The sequence below is a fragment of the Barbatula barbatula genome, assembly GCF_947034865.1.
Source record: "Barbatula barbatula genome assembly, chromosome: 9".
NCBI lineage: Eukaryota > Metazoa > Chordata > Actinopteri > Cypriniformes > Nemacheilidae > Barbatula > Barbatula barbatula.
This window is the reverse complement of record NC_136772.1, coordinates 5,738,145-5,756,801: the sequence shown is the minus strand read 5'-3', so window position 1 is coordinate 5,756,801 and position 18,657 is coordinate 5,738,145. Positions and strand designations below refer to the sequence as shown.

General features: G+C 38.1%; 2 protein-coding genes across 3 annotated transcripts in view; one reads left to right on the top strand and one right to left on the bottom strand.

Annotated features, from left to right (window-relative positions):
* Positions 1 to 7,747, bottom strand: part of sema5ba (sema domain, seven thrombospondin repeats (type 1 and type 1-like), transmembrane domain (TM) and short cytoplasmic domain, (semaphorin) 5Ba) — a 107,818-nt gene extending 100,071 nt beyond the window's left edge. Inside the window, exon 1 of one of the 2 annotated variants that reach the window (XM_079463755.1) lies at positions 7,638 to 7,747. The gene's annotated coding sequence lies outside the window, so the exon portion shown is untranslated. The remainder of the gene's footprint in view (positions 1 to 7,637) is intronic. The other variant, XM_079463754.1, reaches the window with a different exon arrangement.
* Positions 7,748 to 9,321: 1,574 nt separating this feature from the next.
* pdia5 (protein disulfide isomerase family A, member 5) overlaps positions 9,322 to 18,657 on the top strand; it is a 39,777-nt gene continuing 30,441 nt past the window's right edge. Inside the window, exons 1-2 of the mRNA XM_079464685.1 lie at positions 9,322 to 9,442; positions 15,274 to 15,400. Coding sequence (XP_079320811.1) covers positions 9,338 to 9,442; positions 15,274 to 15,400 — 232 coding nt within the window. The 5' untranslated portion in view covers positions 9,322 to 9,337. The remainder of the gene's footprint in view (positions 9,443 to 15,273; positions 15,401 to 18,657) is intronic.

Below are 18,657 nucleotides of genomic sequence, written 5' to 3'. Positions count from 1 at the left end.
CCCTTAACTGTAGAGATCACCCCAAAGCAATTCACTTCTTGTGAATCTATCTTATCATCTTTTTGCCCTATTTATTTTAACATTGGCCACATTTAGAGGGAAACACTATTGCTTAGGCTACTGCATGCAATATGGGCTTTGTATTGCTTACAATTTTTTTAAGCCATGATGAAATCACAATATATTATTTACAGGTCGGATTGTCATCTAGAGCATAAATATATTTTTATACAGTATAAATATGTTTTATACAGTATCGCAACATAATTCCTGGAAGCAAAATGAGGATTGGCGTGAATGTCTTGGGATGGCAGGAAAACCTGTCCAGGGAATTCTGAAGGAATTATCAGATGGATTAGATGAAAATGTTGTCTCAGAACTGCAGTGAAGGCTCTTGACTAATGGTAATCCAAGGACAAAGGCATCCATCTATGTACATGCACATTAATCCTCATTATATGGGTTATTTCAAGTGAATTAAGAAAAGCTGCTTGGCAGAAAACCATCCCAGCCCAAAGTTAATATTCCGATCTTGACATTAGCCATTACCTTGCAAGGACACAGATTTACACTGGGGACAGGGTCACCTCTAAGATTGCTTTTCTTTCTGCTTTGCCCACAATTAGATCAAGGATGGATGCTCTATCTACATCAGAAAGTAAATATTCAAAATTTAGAATAAAAAAATTATTTTGTCTTTAAAAAGGTACTGTATGTCAATCAAACACAATCAATAACAACAATTATGGGATTAATTAGAAAAATTGCCTGTTTTGTTTACCATCAAAGATGCACGCCCCCTCGCAGCCAAACCATATACCGCTCAGAACTCAAATAAGAAATGCCTCAATTAAATATTAATTCATCTATGTCCTTGCTGACAGATTATCAACATAAGGCAAGCCCCTGGATTTCCCCCACGTATAAAGAATCATTATTAATCATAACTCCACATAAACAAACTTGTCGGATCATTGATGAGAGCTGGATGGATGTTCCCTGAATGTTCTGTGTTGATTCGAACTGGACATTAATCACTGTCAAACAAGGTTCTGCCCGTCGATGTGTTTCAGACAGACCTTTGTGCCCCAACACAAAGATATTTCTTATCACTATAGAAACAGCCACCAACCCCACTGCATAGGCAAGTCCAGGAAAAAGGTTTTGATATTAGCGCTACAGAATGGGCAAGGTTGGCATAAATTGCAACACCCGCAACCTTAATGTTGCCCTTGGTTCCATCATATTATTGTTGTTTGCTTGCGCATCTGAAAAAGGACAACATACATGACACAGGCTAAAGAATCAGTCAACAATAAAACAGTTGTCATGATTTAGTTACTCATTTCAATCCAAACCTATATAACTCGGAACATAAAAATTATTCATTAAAAATCAATAATGTCAATACATTAAGCCTGAATGTAACACATAACAAAGCACACAAGAGCAAGTTTGAGTAAATGATCAGTTTTGGGTAAACTGATGTTTTAACCAATAACGCGAGCATGGGGACGGGACCATTTGTTTTTTGACCAATGAGAGCTAGAGGGTTCAAAACATATTTCACAGTCATTTCTTGCAACCCAAGGAGGCATATCCACTCAGTTCAGAGCGATAAGATACCTGAACCACAGATTCGATGCTGAACGTGTCTGATAAGAGACTCTGCATGTCTTTTGCATTCAGAGAGCTGTTGTTGATTTTATATTATAAGTGACTTAAAGCAAAGGGCAATTAATATCTCATTTTACAGCCAGTGCTTACACGGTATGTCATTCAGACTCAGAAAGGCATTCCATTCACATCCACGTTTTGGAAATGCGTTGCTCTATTGTGCCCTTTTTAAATTACCTATCAAAATTCAATATCACTGTTCATACAGTTCTGTAGATGACAGTCAGTCAGAGGATAAAAGAGTGAATTGTGAAACTAAATAATAACCTGTCTTTTTATTGATTTGAGGTGAAAGAAATTGATTTCTCTGTTGCTTTTAGAGGTTGTGATAAAAATCAGGTGTGCAAACACAGGATTTTAGACTATCGGTGGACTGTCACTATAATAGCGAGAGCGGTAAGAGTAAATCTTCAGTACCTAGACAGCATGTATAATTTGTCACATTTAAAGCCAACTTATTGCTCGTTCTCAGATTCCTGGCTGTTTGGTTTTGTTTCGATCCCTCAGTGTTACTAAACGGGATGGAAAAGCCCAAAGGAGTCTTGGATCTTTCTTACAAAATCACTGAAGAAAATTTAAAAAGTAACAAATGAGTTCATTTGGAATTTAGAAATGTATATCAAAGATAAATGTTGAATTTTGATGACTCACTTAGATGATCAAATTCGAAAATTCATCTTTTCACAATCAAACGAAGAGACATATGGTATAACAATCGCATATAAACATAAATTCACATTTCTACTTGATGAAACAGACTTGTGCCATACGGCAAAAGATTTTAGGCGAGACAGCAAAAAATGCCTTAGACCAGGGGTATTAAATCACCAGAAGGGGGACAATGTTCCCACCGTGCACCACAAAAGCACTAACACCCATCTACCATAGATGTGCAGGGTCAACCATTGCACTGAATGGGCCCCCTTTCTCCAGCTTTTGGGGGCTTCACCAACAACACCATCAATGGGAATAGTGTTCCTCCCCCACAATGGGCAAATCAACTGTGGGAGCATTTTGGTCTCTACCCTCTTCCCCGTCTCCTCATTGAAGCCTCCTTGGACCAAACAATGCCAAAGAAAAGATGCATGCCTTCACGTCCGCTTACATACAACCGCATCCTTCTTTTGACAGCGGGGTGGAAAACACCAGCTTTACCAATATTAAGCGTTTTTAAAAACCACAAGCTGCTTATGATTCATACATTCCAATTTACCGTAGAGCATCTAAACACACTTTCTTGAGTTTACAGGAACTCTCATTTGAATTTTTCATTCAATACTTTTTCGACTGTGAAAACTACAGGAAGCATGAAGTATTGCATTCATTTAATTAGAACCCACAAGAGTGAGCAATGCGTCTCACTTCATTTGTGTAGAAACATCTCCATGACAACATGAGACATAATTGTTGGTTCGAAAGGCTTAATTGTTTGTTTTATTTCATCTGCCGTCTGTCTGCAAGACGTTATAAAAAAGCTGATACAAATGTGTTAACAAGATAAGACTCCAGACAAATTGAGCACCTTCAATCACATCAAGTATTAATTAGGACTGCAGACAGTGAGTAGCTAAGCCATTTCTCTGATCACATTTCACAGGCTAAGTAGTGCGCAACCATTCTTCCACACAGAGGTGTGCAATGGCCAGCTGCGGGCTTATAACCATATGCATCTGTATTCCAAATAATACAAATCTTTATAAACTAGTCGTTGAACTGATTGGCCAATACATTTAATTCAGACCACCTCACCAGCCCGACTCTTTCCAAACAAAAGATAGCAGGGCGTTCCTAAAATATTCTTGAGAAGCAGCCAAGGGCTGCCAAATTCCTTCTGTTCTGTTCTACCCCTTGATAGCAAGAATAATAATGAAGATATTCATTAAAAGGAACAATTCACACCAATCAGGCATCAAAGCATCACAAGAACCTTTATTTGCTTCAGACACGGCCTGGGAACGGCACAAGCTAACTTCGCTCTTTCAAAACTGACAGCCCCATGTGCCCAGGACAAGCCGCAGCTGTGGGCTAAACAACTTTGCATGTAATGTAATGATGAATTGTGAGACAGATTTGGAACAACTTGGGGGTGAAAGTGAAAGTTACCTATTTGTCAGATATGGTAACCCGTACCCGAATGTGACCTCTGCATTTAACCCATCCAAAGAGTAGTGCACGTACACCCGGAGCAGTGGGCAGCTATCACTGCAGCGCCCGGAGAGCAAGTAGGGGTAAGGTGTCTTGCATATATGTGCCACAAATATCAATATTAGAACAGATCTCTGCAATGCGATGTAAATGTGCCAATTATGTAAATGAAAAACTTAAAGCACACAGTTTAATAAAGCAGAACTAAAGCAAATTAGGAAAAGCTTTTTAGAAAGCTGTCTACAACCGTTCTAAAAAGACTCAAGCCAAGTGTCAGGTCAGATGAGTCAGTCTGCGCTGGCGGCAGTACGCAACCTTCCTGTTACCTCACACTTGTCTCAAGTGCTTTAAAATACAAAGCACTGTGCATTTAAACAGTGACAGATTACCATAGATCAAGATGCACACACATGCCCTTTCTTCCCTGAATGCTAAAGCGATGTTGACTCACAAATGGCTTGAAAACTACCTTTACTTAGACACTCGGGCATGCACATTAGCTGAAACATATTATCCGAATAGTACAGCTCTTATCAAAGATATAATTAGGGTAATTCAGTGTGTCTAATTCTGTGTGCCTTAAGCAGAATTTCAAATCTAATATTAAAGATGGAGACGTACAAGTTCTGCTACAATAGAAAAATGCTTCCAGTTAGATTGCTAAATTAAGGTATAAAATTGTATTACGAACAGGAAGAAACCTCTGGCAGCTTGAGAGGAAACGTTATCGAGTTCTCTAGCTTTACAGCTGGAGTCTTTGGCGTGTGTTTATAAGCTCAGTTACCCTCACTAACCTCGACACAGGGCAGAAGAACGCTTGGCACTGTCACTCTATTGTACATTCAGTCATATCTGCTGCCAGTCAGATCAAGTTCTTTCCCATTAAACTTTCATTCACACTCTTCCCTTTCCTCTGCATCAGAAATAATTCAGATGGCACATCTTATGCGCCACTGAAAGTTTGATAAGGGCTACTAAGTCATCTTTTCCCAAGATCTAAAATTATTTATGCTGATATGAGATGCAATTGATCAGATCTTGCTTTTACAGGTCTTGTTACGGGTGTCGCTCGCTGTTGCACTTCGGGGTCCTTCGCAATTGCTAAGAGAACGTCTACGATGCACATTTTAAACTGTCGAGATCTCATCAGATCATTATTGATGAAAACCTGCTTTGCATTTGAAAAGAGGGGCCTCGTGGACTATGAAAACACATGAATCAACTGGCACATGCAGTGATGGCGGTGGGGGGGGGCTATATGAATATTAATATTCGTACACAAAAGCCTCAGTCGACCTGTAAACAAATGAACTCCTCGGTTGAGGGAGACGTTCACAAGCCGCCTCAGGCACCGTAAACAAACACAATAGATCCAGACCTAATAACACCCTTCATCGCATGAATGATAAAAATCTACTGCAGAGTGTCAGACCCCTGGAAGTAAGTCATAATAGGACTATAAAGAAACTCCTTGTGGTTATTTATCCTTCTCTTGGACTTGACTTTGAATAGAACTGAAGCAATGCACCGATGGGAACCGTGACCAATCGCCATTATTACACAATGCACATGCTTCATACATTTGTGATGCAGCACAGCTAAACAACCTATGACACATATATGCTGTTCCAAGAGACATCTATATAAACATCTATGAGTGATGTTTGAGAAATAAGTAGAGGGACAGTGCATGACTAGAATATGTAAGTGACTGGGGTAAGTTCGGGTAAATATCTCTGGAGCGCCTTGAGGATTCTACAGCAAATTTATTCTCACTTTGAATTGCCTACAATGGGGTCTCGGGTTATAAAAGTAGGGACGATCATAGGACGTTCTTAAACAAAACCAGGTTGAAATTAGGCCCATAAAATAAGAACAGAATTTCAAAGCAAGCTGTATGCAAGGGTTCCCAATGAAGCGGTGTGTGATTCTTTAAAAAATAATGCATCTACATATTCACCTACATTCCACAACATAATGATGTTCAAGAGCTGCTATAGACAATTATTTTAAAGCATTTCCCAAACTCATATGGATGATTATTAAATTAAACCTCATGGGTAATAGAAAAGCATATAAGCTTACAAATCTTGATCTTGTAAAGTGCTTGGACTCAAAATAACATAAATTATGTATCATTCATTACAATATGATGAGCCAATGATGTGAAATGTAAGAGTCTGAACACATTTGGACAGCGTCAGCGGTTTGGTTTTTATTACATTTTATGTGTCTTTCATTTTCTTAGTTAATGTTAAGCTATATTTTTACCCGAGCAGTGCCTAATTCATTCCTTGAAGATACCTTCCTGTGGATTAGTTCTGTTACCATAAGATGACCATTTGTACTTTTCAAAGTGGACCAAATAACCTATTAGCTGTTTAATGTATATTTGCGAATTAAAGCTAAACTGCAATAAGGTAGAGCTCTGGGATAAAAACCCTTTAATGCCAGGTTAACATGAAAATATAGTTTTTGCACAGGTTTATCTTCCAAACAGCAACTGCTTATGTACAATAGGCGCAAGACTCGACACTGCCCCCTATCGTTTGAAAGCCAGCGCTGCAGTCTGTCTTCTGTACACCTGCACTCGGCTTCGCCACGAGAACTTCAGCATCATAAACAATATAAATATTCATCTCGTTTTAAACGCATTGTTCGGGCAAAACGAATACAAAGGAAGCAAACAAGAGTGACATAAAAACTTAAAAAACAGCCAGATTGTCACATGCAGAGACCCAGCTGAAGAAAGAGCCGCCGAGAGTAACAAAGCCACGATTTTAGCTCACAAAGAAAATGTAAAAGGCTGAGCATTGACAAATTAAAACTATCAGACACAAAATAAAAAGACACGTTATCAATCAATGAAAAGTCAAAGGAAAAAACAGTTTTAAATGGGATGTTTTTGACCACATGGTTCAGCGCATCAAGTCAATATGTCATGGATATAAGTGAACTCGTCAATACGATACGTGATTATGGAGACTGATGGATGGAGACATATTATCTTCCGTCAACTCACACAAATATACTGAGTTTAAAAATAGACGAACACTAAAATAATAATTAAAATCGTTCACAATTTTGAAGAGAATAAATCTGTTGATGCTTAGTTCCCACAAAACACAACGATATAGGTAGGTACCCGATATAGCCTATGTGTAAGACGTGGTATTTCTTTCTACACCTGCAAGCCCTGTGCAAAAGTATATCATTCTCCTAAATCGAAACGTAAAATCGTAACTGTATGACTAAAGAGTAGAAAGAGATCCACTGGGGGTTTTAGATGGCGTACGATACAAGTCCAAAGCGAAATTCTTCGGACCCTGGACAGGACGTGAGCTGCGAGTAAATCCGTGTCAGGATAAAGGAATACCACACTGTACTGGATATTGTTAAAACGAAACCCATCTGAACACCTGTCTATTTAAAAGCATGTTTCACAAAATGTCACATTCCCAAAAATAATAATTGTTTTTATAAAATATTAAGACTCCAATTAAACTAAAATGATGAAATAAAGAACACCTAAAACACTGACGAAATGAAATGAAACTCCAAACGTGTTATTTATAAAAGTGATAAAATAATAAGAGTCAATAAATGTTGGAGTAGTAGCCTAATTTCCTCCAAAGCTGGAGTCAAATCGCATCTTCCCATATACAAATGTCAAAGTAGCCAATTTCACTATTTGCAAGCAGAACTCTTTTCTAAGTTCTCCAACTCTTCACAGTCGCATCCTACTCCAAAAAGCACGTTTTTATAAACAGTTATACAAACAAGCGAGGTAAGTATATGAATGAGAGATGGTTTACCTTCGGGTGTCCTTCCACTGAATAAAAACAGGATCGAACATAAACCGTAGGCATAAAGCGCAATCTCCGCTGTGCGTATCTCTCCTGTGCAGTATCCCTTTTCTGTGAATGACTTCCACCGATCAACCCGCAGCTGCTGCTTCACCGCGCCGTGCTGGTGAGAGAGAGCTACTACAGAAGGGCAGATGAAATTCAAACAAGTAGGGGTGCAAACTCTGAAAGGACGATCGACGTCATATGCGTGACGCAAATGGTACAAGAGATGATGAGGTTTCGGTTTTCGTTAGAAACATAATTCTGGAACAACAAACTTCCTTTGAATTGTTTTAAAGATGTATATTACATTGTTGTTGGGGTTCAGCAACACCCCTGTATTTAGCCTGAATAGGTTGTCCCTAGAATCTGTGGGGTACCATGGCAATCAATTAACTGTTTGGAGTTGGACAGTGTTGACAAAAGTACCAATGTATCATATCACTATTTCCTTATATGTTTAAAGAATAAACCTAACTTAGGTAGCCTACTCTATAACTATTTAATTCTATGGTACAATTATGGGATCAGTTTAATACTGAATGATTACCATACTCCTGATATTTACATTTACGTGACTATATGTACCTCAGAGAATGACATATTATTATACATTTCCAAAACAAGGAACAATTTAACTATGGCACTTTTCTGTTCCTCAGAGAATGACATATTATTATACATTTCCAAAAACATGGTACAATTTAACTATGGCACTTTTCTTTTCATTCAATCTAAATGACTCCCATGAAGTTTTTTGTAAGGACCCAATTGAATTGCCAAGCTTGGCACATTATAGGTACTCTACACATTAGGCTATAGATTAGTTATATGCAAATATCGATAATCGCTTCACAATTGTACTTATGTTCATTTTTAACAGCGTTTCTGAAAATAAAGGTTACAAAAAACACAATGATTAAAACTACTGATACAACTTGAAAAGCTTTGATAGTACATATGGCCTAAACACTTCAAGATGTTGTAATAGAAAACGAGTATTCTCAAGACTCAAAACAGTTTGGTGGTACCACATAAGCTACTGTCACATCCAGGTGGTGGCATTGCACAACAGTGTCTGACACAAGCACGACAAAATATGACAATCATTATTAAGTATCTTATTAAATAAATGCCCAAAATCACCATAATAAATTGAAACATATAAAACAAAACATTGCAACATTTATTAATGAGACTGTAACTGTACAAGGAGCCCTTTAAATTACATGACAGCTATGAAAGGTTATTCTATAAGTGCATAAATAATGTTTTTAAATAATGTAATGTTTTTAAATAACATTGCTACTTTAATAGTTTATTCTGCGCATTACTGACAATGAATTTACATTCATTTAGCATCTTACCATTCTGTTAATTCAGAGGTTAACTATCACTGTGTCGTTCCTTAATAACTCTCCGTTTTACATACTTCACCGTTAGCTAGAGTAGGCTAGTTCGTCGGTTTTGTTTAACCAGTTTAAACCAACACTCCACCGCTCCTACACTGCTGAATAAATGACAGTTTGCATGCGCCTCACACACATTTGAATGTTTACAGGTATGTAAACTACAGGCCCGCTAACTTCCACGCCTTGCGAAAACTACATCTCGCGCAAAACTACATTTCCTAGGAAGCATTGCGGTCTCCAGGGATCTCGAGGTGAATGGATTGCGCTTGCGTAGCTAGACGTGGCAGCGGCATCATGGCTTCTGGGAACCGATCCTGGAGACGTAGGAGACAGATCGAAATGTTCATATTCCTGTCGTTGGTGAGTCTTTTCAAATAAATGTACGGGTTTATGTAAGCGTTTACACGAATGAAGCCTTTCGGAGAGTTGTGTGTTTGACGTAACGAAAACGAAACAAAAGGGAATGATCTTGTCTCCTCCTTGCAGACCTTGGCTTAAAGTTGACAGCAGAAGACACACCGGAGCTCAATCTGATCGTTCAGTCTCATTCATTTTAGTTTTAGCACGTCTTGCTTTTCGTTCAATACGCATGTGCAACTGTACAGTACGTTTCACATCGGAACACTGATATGATATGATATGAAATGCATCCTCGTGTATGCTGATATTAAATGTTGCATTTTACTTATTTCAGATGTGCATCTGAACCATTGTAACGTTCAGATTTACAGCAGCCCTTAGAATTATTGACCATCATTTTTATTATGGTAAAAGTGCATTAACCATATCGGATTGACTACTATCGGTAAAGTCTTTTTGAACTCTGGTTGCTGTAGGAAAATCACGGATCATTTTCTTAAAGTGATAGTTCACCCGAAAATGAATATTCTGCCATCATTTACTCACCCCAGTATACAGCAATGAAACATTTCTAACATTCTTACAAATATCTTTCTTTGTGTTTAACAGAACAAAGCAGTGTTTATAGGGCGAATGGTGACAGAATATTTAACTATCCCTTGATGGATCAGTGGTTGACACGTTGTCACCTGCACAACTATTAAAATACTTGAATTTTTTGATTGTTAACATCTTGTTGGATTATATGTACTGTAACAGCGTACTTTTTGATACAACCTTTTTATTTAGTTTTAGGGCACTTGTACTGTTTGGATGTCACTAACTCTGTTTAATTCGCTTAGTACATCACTCCTATTTACAAATTCCAAATGAATCAAAATGCAAAATACCCCACAACATAGTCTAATGGCCACGTCAGTCAACTCTCATTATGAAGGATCTTTACATTCTCACATCCTGTTTTACGCCTGCCACAGCAAACAAAGGTTTGTGGACTTTGTCATGGTTGGGCTGGGGAGTGAGATACCACTTTCCGGTATCCGTTCTTCTCTCAAGCCCGCCCGTCAGAGCAATTTATAAAATCTCTTCATCCAGGCATAAATAGCAGGTATCTAGGCATCTCTCACCCTACTGTATTGTAGCATATCTATCCGTGGTGCCATCTCCTTACACATCATTCAATACACTTCCGCCACTCAGTTACAGTTACATTTATCTTGGCTCTCGGGGCTAGTGTGTGGGAATGTTTGACTCATAGATGTCTCATCTAGCTGTTTCATTGAAAATTCAGTAGTGGACTTATTTCCTGTGTTTGTGAATTGTGCCGGTCATATTTACGGATCCAAAGCCCCTCATGGTGCAAAAAAGCATTTGTGCTGAATCATTGAGGCGCTGAAAGTGAAAATGAGTTGCTGTATATTAAGCAGATTTGTGATGTCGTATGCACAGCGCATTGCAATGACAGATTCCACTGCTGATTAAGCGAAATGTTTTTGCAATATGTAGGATATATCATTTTTAGTGTTGAAGTATTTTCCCTGCTGTTCAAAATGTGTTTCATGCTGTGCATAGGTGTCCTTGACTGAAGGATTGAGTGCAGGGACACTGCAAACCATAGACAATAAAATGATTAATTTATACACGTAATGCCTACTGCAGATTGTTTTATATATGATTCATAACTTCGAGTAGTGTACAATTAATTGTAATTAATCATAATCATCAATTGTGGTTTTCAGCGAATTACAAAAACAAAACAACCCAGGTGAAACAATTATTGGGCGGCATTCCGTTTTGCTGGAATCTGATGCAGCTTGCCCTTTACATGTAGTGAAATGTTTCAGTGGTATTCCAGTTAAAAAAGTTCTTATTGTTGTTTTAAAAGTCAGTAAATAAGCATGTAAAAAAATCATGATCTCAATACCGGCCAGAATAATCATGATTATGATTTTTGACATAACTGAGCAGTCCATACATTTACATTTACCTATTTTATCCAAAGCGACTTGCATTGCATTTTCCTATACATTTGTTTATGTGCAATCCCCTTGGATCAAACCCACGACCTTGGCGTTGTAAACGCCATGCTCTTACCACTGAGCTACAGGAAAGCCGCTACGTACATTTTGTCTGTAAAAGTCACATTTAAGGCATTAGGTAATGTTTTGTTGTTAAGCTCCGTTCAAACAATATGTATTTTCTAAAGCACTATACAAATAAACATGACTTGACCTGACAGTCATTTCACGGCCGAATGAAAATAATGCTGTGTCGTAAAACCACAAAGGTTGAGTATAGGATGATTTGTAACTTCTGGCTGTGTTTATGTCTTTAATGTTAGCTGTTGCCCTGAGATGCGATTGAAAACGTAAACCATCAGCTGTTTTCATTGAATTTGTTGTAACGCGAATTTGTTTGTTTTCAGTTATGCTTGCCGGCAGCGCTCTACATTATCTCCAAATGTCATGTAGCACTTTGAAGTTTTACGCAGAAATCCATTTCTTTAGTATATTCATTTTATCATGTCTGAGGAGAACATTTTTAGGGAAGGAAGGAACAAACAAGTTATAAAGAGAGTGAAAATTGCCCAAACTGCTCTGCACACTGCTGTGATCCGTCACATTTGACTGTTGAATAATGTTTATTTGCAAGTTAATGATTTGCAGACCATCCCTGTTGAGTCGAAGAGTCCCCTAGGACTTCCATCAGAAAGCGACAACAAAGACACTCGGCTAGGTTGGGACAGAAAAAGTCTTTCTCCATCACCATGTTTCTTCACTGTTCTCCCTCGAGCCATAGCTGCTCATCAGATGAAAAGTGCCAGAGCGTGTGGTTTCTCCAGCTCTTTACTTACCATTGATCGACGTGAAATGATCAAGCCTGTCCCTCAGTGCTGTTTAGGGGATGATGACAATAACAATGACAGTTTTGTGAAAGAGCAGGCATTGTCGGGATAATGTCCACATCGAACACTGACGCTCGTGGAAAGCCAAATGGAAGTCTTTGTAACAGGTACAGGACATGATGATTGCCAGACAGTAATGGGCCCGTTCTATTGGTCGACTGGAAGGTCTAGACTGAATGTTTGGAGAATAGGTGGTGCCGCAAACAGTGTCGGAATACTGATGTGAATAGACATTGTACAGTGACTCTTTGTCTCTGAATGGGTTTGAATGCTGGGGTTGTCTCGAGCTGTATGTTTTTAAAGATGGGTTGTTTGAGAAAAGATAAGCATGCTGTATAATGTCTCTGCAGTTTGACTGTGCAGTTTGTGCTTTTACGGGTTCTGGGGGCCAGAAAGATCTGAAATGTGAGTTAAATGGTACTTTTTGCTTGTGGACTGTAGGTAGAGGTGTAGGATTGATAGGAAAAGTGGTGGGTGGGCTCATTATAAACCTTTTCAGTTCGGTTCATGAATATTAATTAGGTGATGTAAGATTTGTAAAGTACGGCTAAAATTCAGGTTGTGAGTTCATTGAGTTCACTGATGAAGCAGCCTGTGTGTGTATATCAAGTGAATATCAGTTGGTCTTTTGTTTCATAACATCCACTTAGCATGTATTATGCTTCGTTTTATTAAGGTCATCATATTGTTTTTCGTTAAGTATTATAATTAATACCAAATATATGAATATCTATGGTGTTTACTGTAAGACGTTGTACACCTTCAAGTTAAACGAGCCAATGGTGAATCAATAAAGACTTGCCAGTCTGTGTGCAGGCGCAGTAGATGAGGCGACCTAGAAAAAGGGGATTTTTAGCGCAATTTTAGCTTAGCGAACCGAAGTTATGATACAGTTCATTGGTTAATAAGATATACTGTTGAATTGTGAAATTTGCCAGCGATTTTTTTGAAATACTGCCTGCCGTTATTCAAGTAGATAGGACTGTGGACTTGCTATGACATAAATAGCTGCCCAGAGGCATTGCAAAAATGGCCACCGAGTGGCACGACGTCCGTAAACGAACTTTGTTAATACTAATACAGTGGTCATTTAACATTTATTCAATTATGAAGTCTAAACAATCAACCCTTTGGGTTAAGATCAAATTAGTAACTGCTTTCTAACCTGTAGAGAGATACAACTGCACTTGTTTGTCTTTCACATGTTCAAGAGAAAAATAATTGTATCAATGAATTTAAAAAGAAATTCTAGTTTGTTCCTGAGATATCTCTAGATATGCAAATATATTTTTGAAACCTTGCATTTTCATATTTTGTGATATTTGTTCCCATAAATCCATAAGTATGAGTCAGCCTTTAGGTTTTGCAAAAATATAACCAATACAAAGTATTTAAAAGTGCTTGCCAACTTTTCAATGTTTCTTTAAAGTGAGATGTAGGTCTATTAGCAGTTTAGTTAAACAGTCTTTTTGAATTCAGAAAAGTCCAGAGAGTATTAGCAGTTAAAAAGATACATAGTATGTTTAGATGAAAGTAGGAAAGTTTGATTTGTTTACGATCCCTTCAGCAACCCAATGAAAGTAAGGTTTTCCTCTCTTACTTCAGTGAGTTGCTCTGACATTTCTTTATAATGCACTATGGCGCCTGCACGCCCTGTCAAAGGTGTGACTTCAGATTTGCAGGACTTTAATGAGCCCAGATCATCTGTCATCTTCATACGACTGCTACCAGGGCCACGTGGATGTCACCGAGTTGAACAGGTTTTCCACTCATCTGGCCCCTGTGTGCTTTCACAAAGAGGAAGTGATACGTACACCAAATATTTAAACATTCATTTCAGGAAAAGAACATTTGAGAAAGATATCCTGTATGCTATGCATGGTACAAAATGTGGTACTTTTTGACACCTTTTTGCCATATTAAGGGACGGACAAGAAACAGGAAATAATAGGAAGAAGAGGCAACATAATGCATACAGCATTGTGGATGGAGTGTTGAAGTTTTTTGATGTTTGTGAAGGTTTTCCAGTTCCATGGCCATTTTTTTTCTCTCTGGCCTTTAGAATGAAAAGGTTTATTTTTTTCCTGCTACATCTTTGAGACCAGCCCACATACACTTTTGCAGGTGCTACACACAGACAAAGACAACTTTTGGCCATTTTGTCTGACATTTTTAAATAATAGTCTATGCTTTGAGGCACTACAGAGATATTTTGCATCTTCGCTTCAGAAAACGCGTTTGGAGTAATAACTTGTGCATTACCACCTTCTTTAAGTTCTTTTAATATCTGCTACATAATAAAGTGCAAAACTCTACAAACAGCTGGTAGACGCTTTATTTCCCGCTGAAAGACACAGTTTATTTGAAATAACATTTGATCAGTCTTGTTCTCTAACGGTTTAGTCATATCTCTTGGTTGTATCATTCCTCATCTAGCATGTGTGCATATCAGAGAAAATCAATGTGTGTGATAGGTTAGGTGACTGTCTTGTCATTTTCATCTTCGTTAGATGACAGGAGCTTTATCTTTTGTCACCTTATCAGCTTTCATCCAAACTGAGATGGAAAACAGCTGTGGAGAGTTTTGCAGAGAGCACGTACTCTTACCTTCAGATATATAGATTCCACTATAATATATACGTGGAATTAAAAAATGTCAAATATATAAAGAGTAGATCAGTTTATACATTTGACGCTTACCATTTTTCCAACATCTAGCATAGCAAAGTATGTCTTTTTATGATATGCTGATTTCTGTGTTTAACGACTTTTGGCCTCTTTGCTCTATATCATCATGGTTTGACACTATTGTGATTCACAAAAGTGCAGCAATTGTATTTTCACAGTTGGGCATATTGTTCTGAAGCGCCTGTGATATTTGGCCTTGACAGTGAAAAATGATAATGTCTGTCTCTCTTCTCCTCAGGTTACAGTGTTATCTGCTCTCCAGGCAGTGAAGGTGTCTCCACTCATAGAAAAAGTCAATGATCACAAGGATTTCAAGAAACTTCTAAGGACCAGAACTAATGTTCTTGTCCTATATACTAAGTCAGGTCAGTCTCCCTCTTATTGTTCAACTATCGTGTCACAGATGTTAATGCATGTGTGTTTTATTGCATTACAAACACATTTAATGCATGGTCTCAGTCTACATTCTTAACAAGCGTTCATACAGCAATATTTCTCAATAGTCAACGGGGCTATTAAGTTACCTTCATGATGTTATTCTTCAGGTCGCCAGCTATAAACAGGTCGACTTGCTCAGTAAGATTCTCTTTAAACTCTTACTCTGCGTTTACAGTTGACCTCAAAGAGAAGACAAAAGATTGCTTGAACGTTGCATTAGTGCCCCTTTTCACCAACACCGAAAATGCCACGTGCATTGTAGCCACTTGCATAGAGTACCGTAGAGATTATATATTTTTGTATGCAAAACCCAGAAGCGAGTCAGCATTTTAGCACTTCCGGTTCCATCGTCCCAAAGTCAATAGTTTTTTTTCAATGGGGTTTGGCTGCTGTAAATGCCTGAAATCAAAGTCCATTTACGAAAGTCATGCCACTCGGCATCATGTTTGCCATGAATCTGGGAAGTTATTTACATCATAGCATATGGACTGTACCATACCCCATAACTTTGGTCTGTTAAGCTTAAATCGTGTTTAAGGTCGTTGAAGCTGCTGCACATGCACAAGGGCTGGCATGCGTCTCATAGTCAGTCTTTGTCGAGTGGCGATTGGATCGCTCTACTGCAAGGCGGGCTTTCTTCACTAGAGCGGCCATATTGAGCGCTGCATTCCTCTCCATTATTTTTAATGGCATTGCCGCATCTTCTAAAAATATAATCTCTTTGCTGAAATAAGGGGATAGAATAAAACACACAAATATTTTGAGGTTTTGGTAACCCCAGAGTAATAACCCGTTCATGAGTTTTGAAAGCTTTTGCGTGTTTTTAAAACAGCGGTTGCTTACAAGTTGCTAAAAGCATACTTGCATTTGCGACCACATTAAACGTCATCACTTATACATTTCTGACAAATGATTAAACATGGACTCAAATCTCAAAACCGTAGATGGGGATTGATTCATAGAGTAATTACTTTAACACGTCTTTATTCAAGTTTGTTTGCATTGCAAAAATATTTTTCACCACCTTCCTCATATGTCACAACATCTGACTGGTATGTTTACTTTACTTGCCACACCTATTGGCCGTGTAATATTAATCGTGAAGCCGTTCACAGAGCAAATAAATGTTTAGCACACATTCTACTCACTCACTATTTGAAAAATCAACCTTTTTAATGCTTCATAGTGCATATTGTTTAAGTACCCTATGGATTAACAGTCCATAAACAACCCCCCCCCCACCCTCAAAGCATGGAAAGAGGCTCTCAAGGTCTTGCTGTTCAAGATTTATGAGTTTCATAATTCATGATCCATTTCGACCAAATGAGGTCATTGGATAAGACTGTGTATCGAGCAGTGAACTTGATTGATGGGAGACTCAAGCTGCTCATCCAATGAAACATTTCAGCATGCTGTTTACGTTCCCCGCCCCTGCATATTTGTTCCCCATTAGATGGATCCTTGGTGCAGTGGTAGCTGTGATAGTCCCTTGACGTATCTTAACGGTGGGGGTGCAATAAAAGCTTTGTCAATCAGATTTTCTAGATTCTGTTTATGTGGCGTTGTGCTGAGTACCTCTGCCCACATTAAAACCTCAATGGTGCAAATTCACAAAACGCAGAAACTTGTGCTGTGTCAAAAATAATTGTTCATCTGAAATTTTTACTCAATTTTCTGAGCAAAAAGTCACAGTTCATGTTTTGGTGAAAGGTCCAGTGTATGAAATTTTGCGGCATCTAGCCGTGAGGTTGCGAATTGCAACCAACGCTCACTCCACCCCTCCCTTTAGAACAGTGGTTCCCAAACTTTTTGAAAGCAAGGCACCCATTTGTAGGTTTTTTTTCCCCGAGGCAGCTCAATCCTGATTTAACTAAATATAAAATTTAATCCAGATTGCCAAATTACAAATTTAGTGTAAACAGCTGCATGAATTTATTAGAAATGCATCACAACATACATTATATGAGGTGAAACAACTCATTCAAATGAACCATCTGTCATTTACAACTCAAGGACACAGGTAAACAAATCTTATAGACTGATATGAACCATTTGCTGTATGTGGAAATTGTTGGAACAAAACATATTAGAACAAAGATTGATTCTTAATCTTTTCAATAACAATAAACAACTCGCATTACATTTCTCTTTAGGTTCTTATTTGCTTTATTCAAACCTGACCTTACAACCTAAAAAGGAAACTCAAATACCTGTGCATGTAACCGTGTTACAGGTCTTCTTAATGTGCCTGCTTTTGGTTGCACATCCTCTTGATACGGGCGTAGATTGAGGATAGTGTCCCTATTCCCGAGTCCGGGAGGTCTGGGGTGTGTGGTTCGTGTATGCTTAGCTGTTGATATGAACGCAATCTTACAAAATCGCTGAAGTAAACCGCTATTAATGAGGTCTTATTTAGTAAAAATGTGTACTTTTGTGTGTGTGTGTTTCACTCATTTTTCTGACGCTCGTGACTGGTGTGCGCCAAGCAGAGAGCTGTATATCTCATTTCTGTTCGAATGAATGTACTGCCATAGTTATAATGTTTGGCCCTTTGAATACAAAAATACATAGAGATTATAATCCGGTGGTTCACAGATGCTCTCATCAGCAAGTCCATCCGCTTTGTTTTTGTCAAAACCCATTAACCGCAGAAGAACCAATGCTCGAGGTAGAACCTGTACATTTTCCCTCAAATCATCATAAGAATTCTGAGCAATCGGTTGTAAAGTAGAAGATATCAGACTGTCTAAAATGTGTAACTCTGCAAAAATAGCTAGGTGTCTAAATACTTTTATCATCAGCGTGTGTAAAAACGGGAGCTCTTATCTGTCAGTAAGACTGGAGACCTTTTAGAAATACAGCTAAACAAATGTTGTATGTTTCGTATTTAATTTTGTATCGTTGTTGATTTTAGCTTCTTTACTTTGTTACAAAATTGGTTTCCAGCTTTAGTGCAATTTTTATCACCCAATAAACATTAAGCATTATGCACTGCCTTCGACAGCAGCAATACCTCACCGCTTGGTAATGATAAATGCAGTTAAACAATGTGCACATATATTTAATAGTTATTAATGTCTTTAATACTTCTGCACCGGGTTGTTTTTTTGGAGTGATTTTGATGTGAGTTCAGAAAACACAAATACATTTACATTTAGCCATTTAGCAGATGCTTTTATCCAAA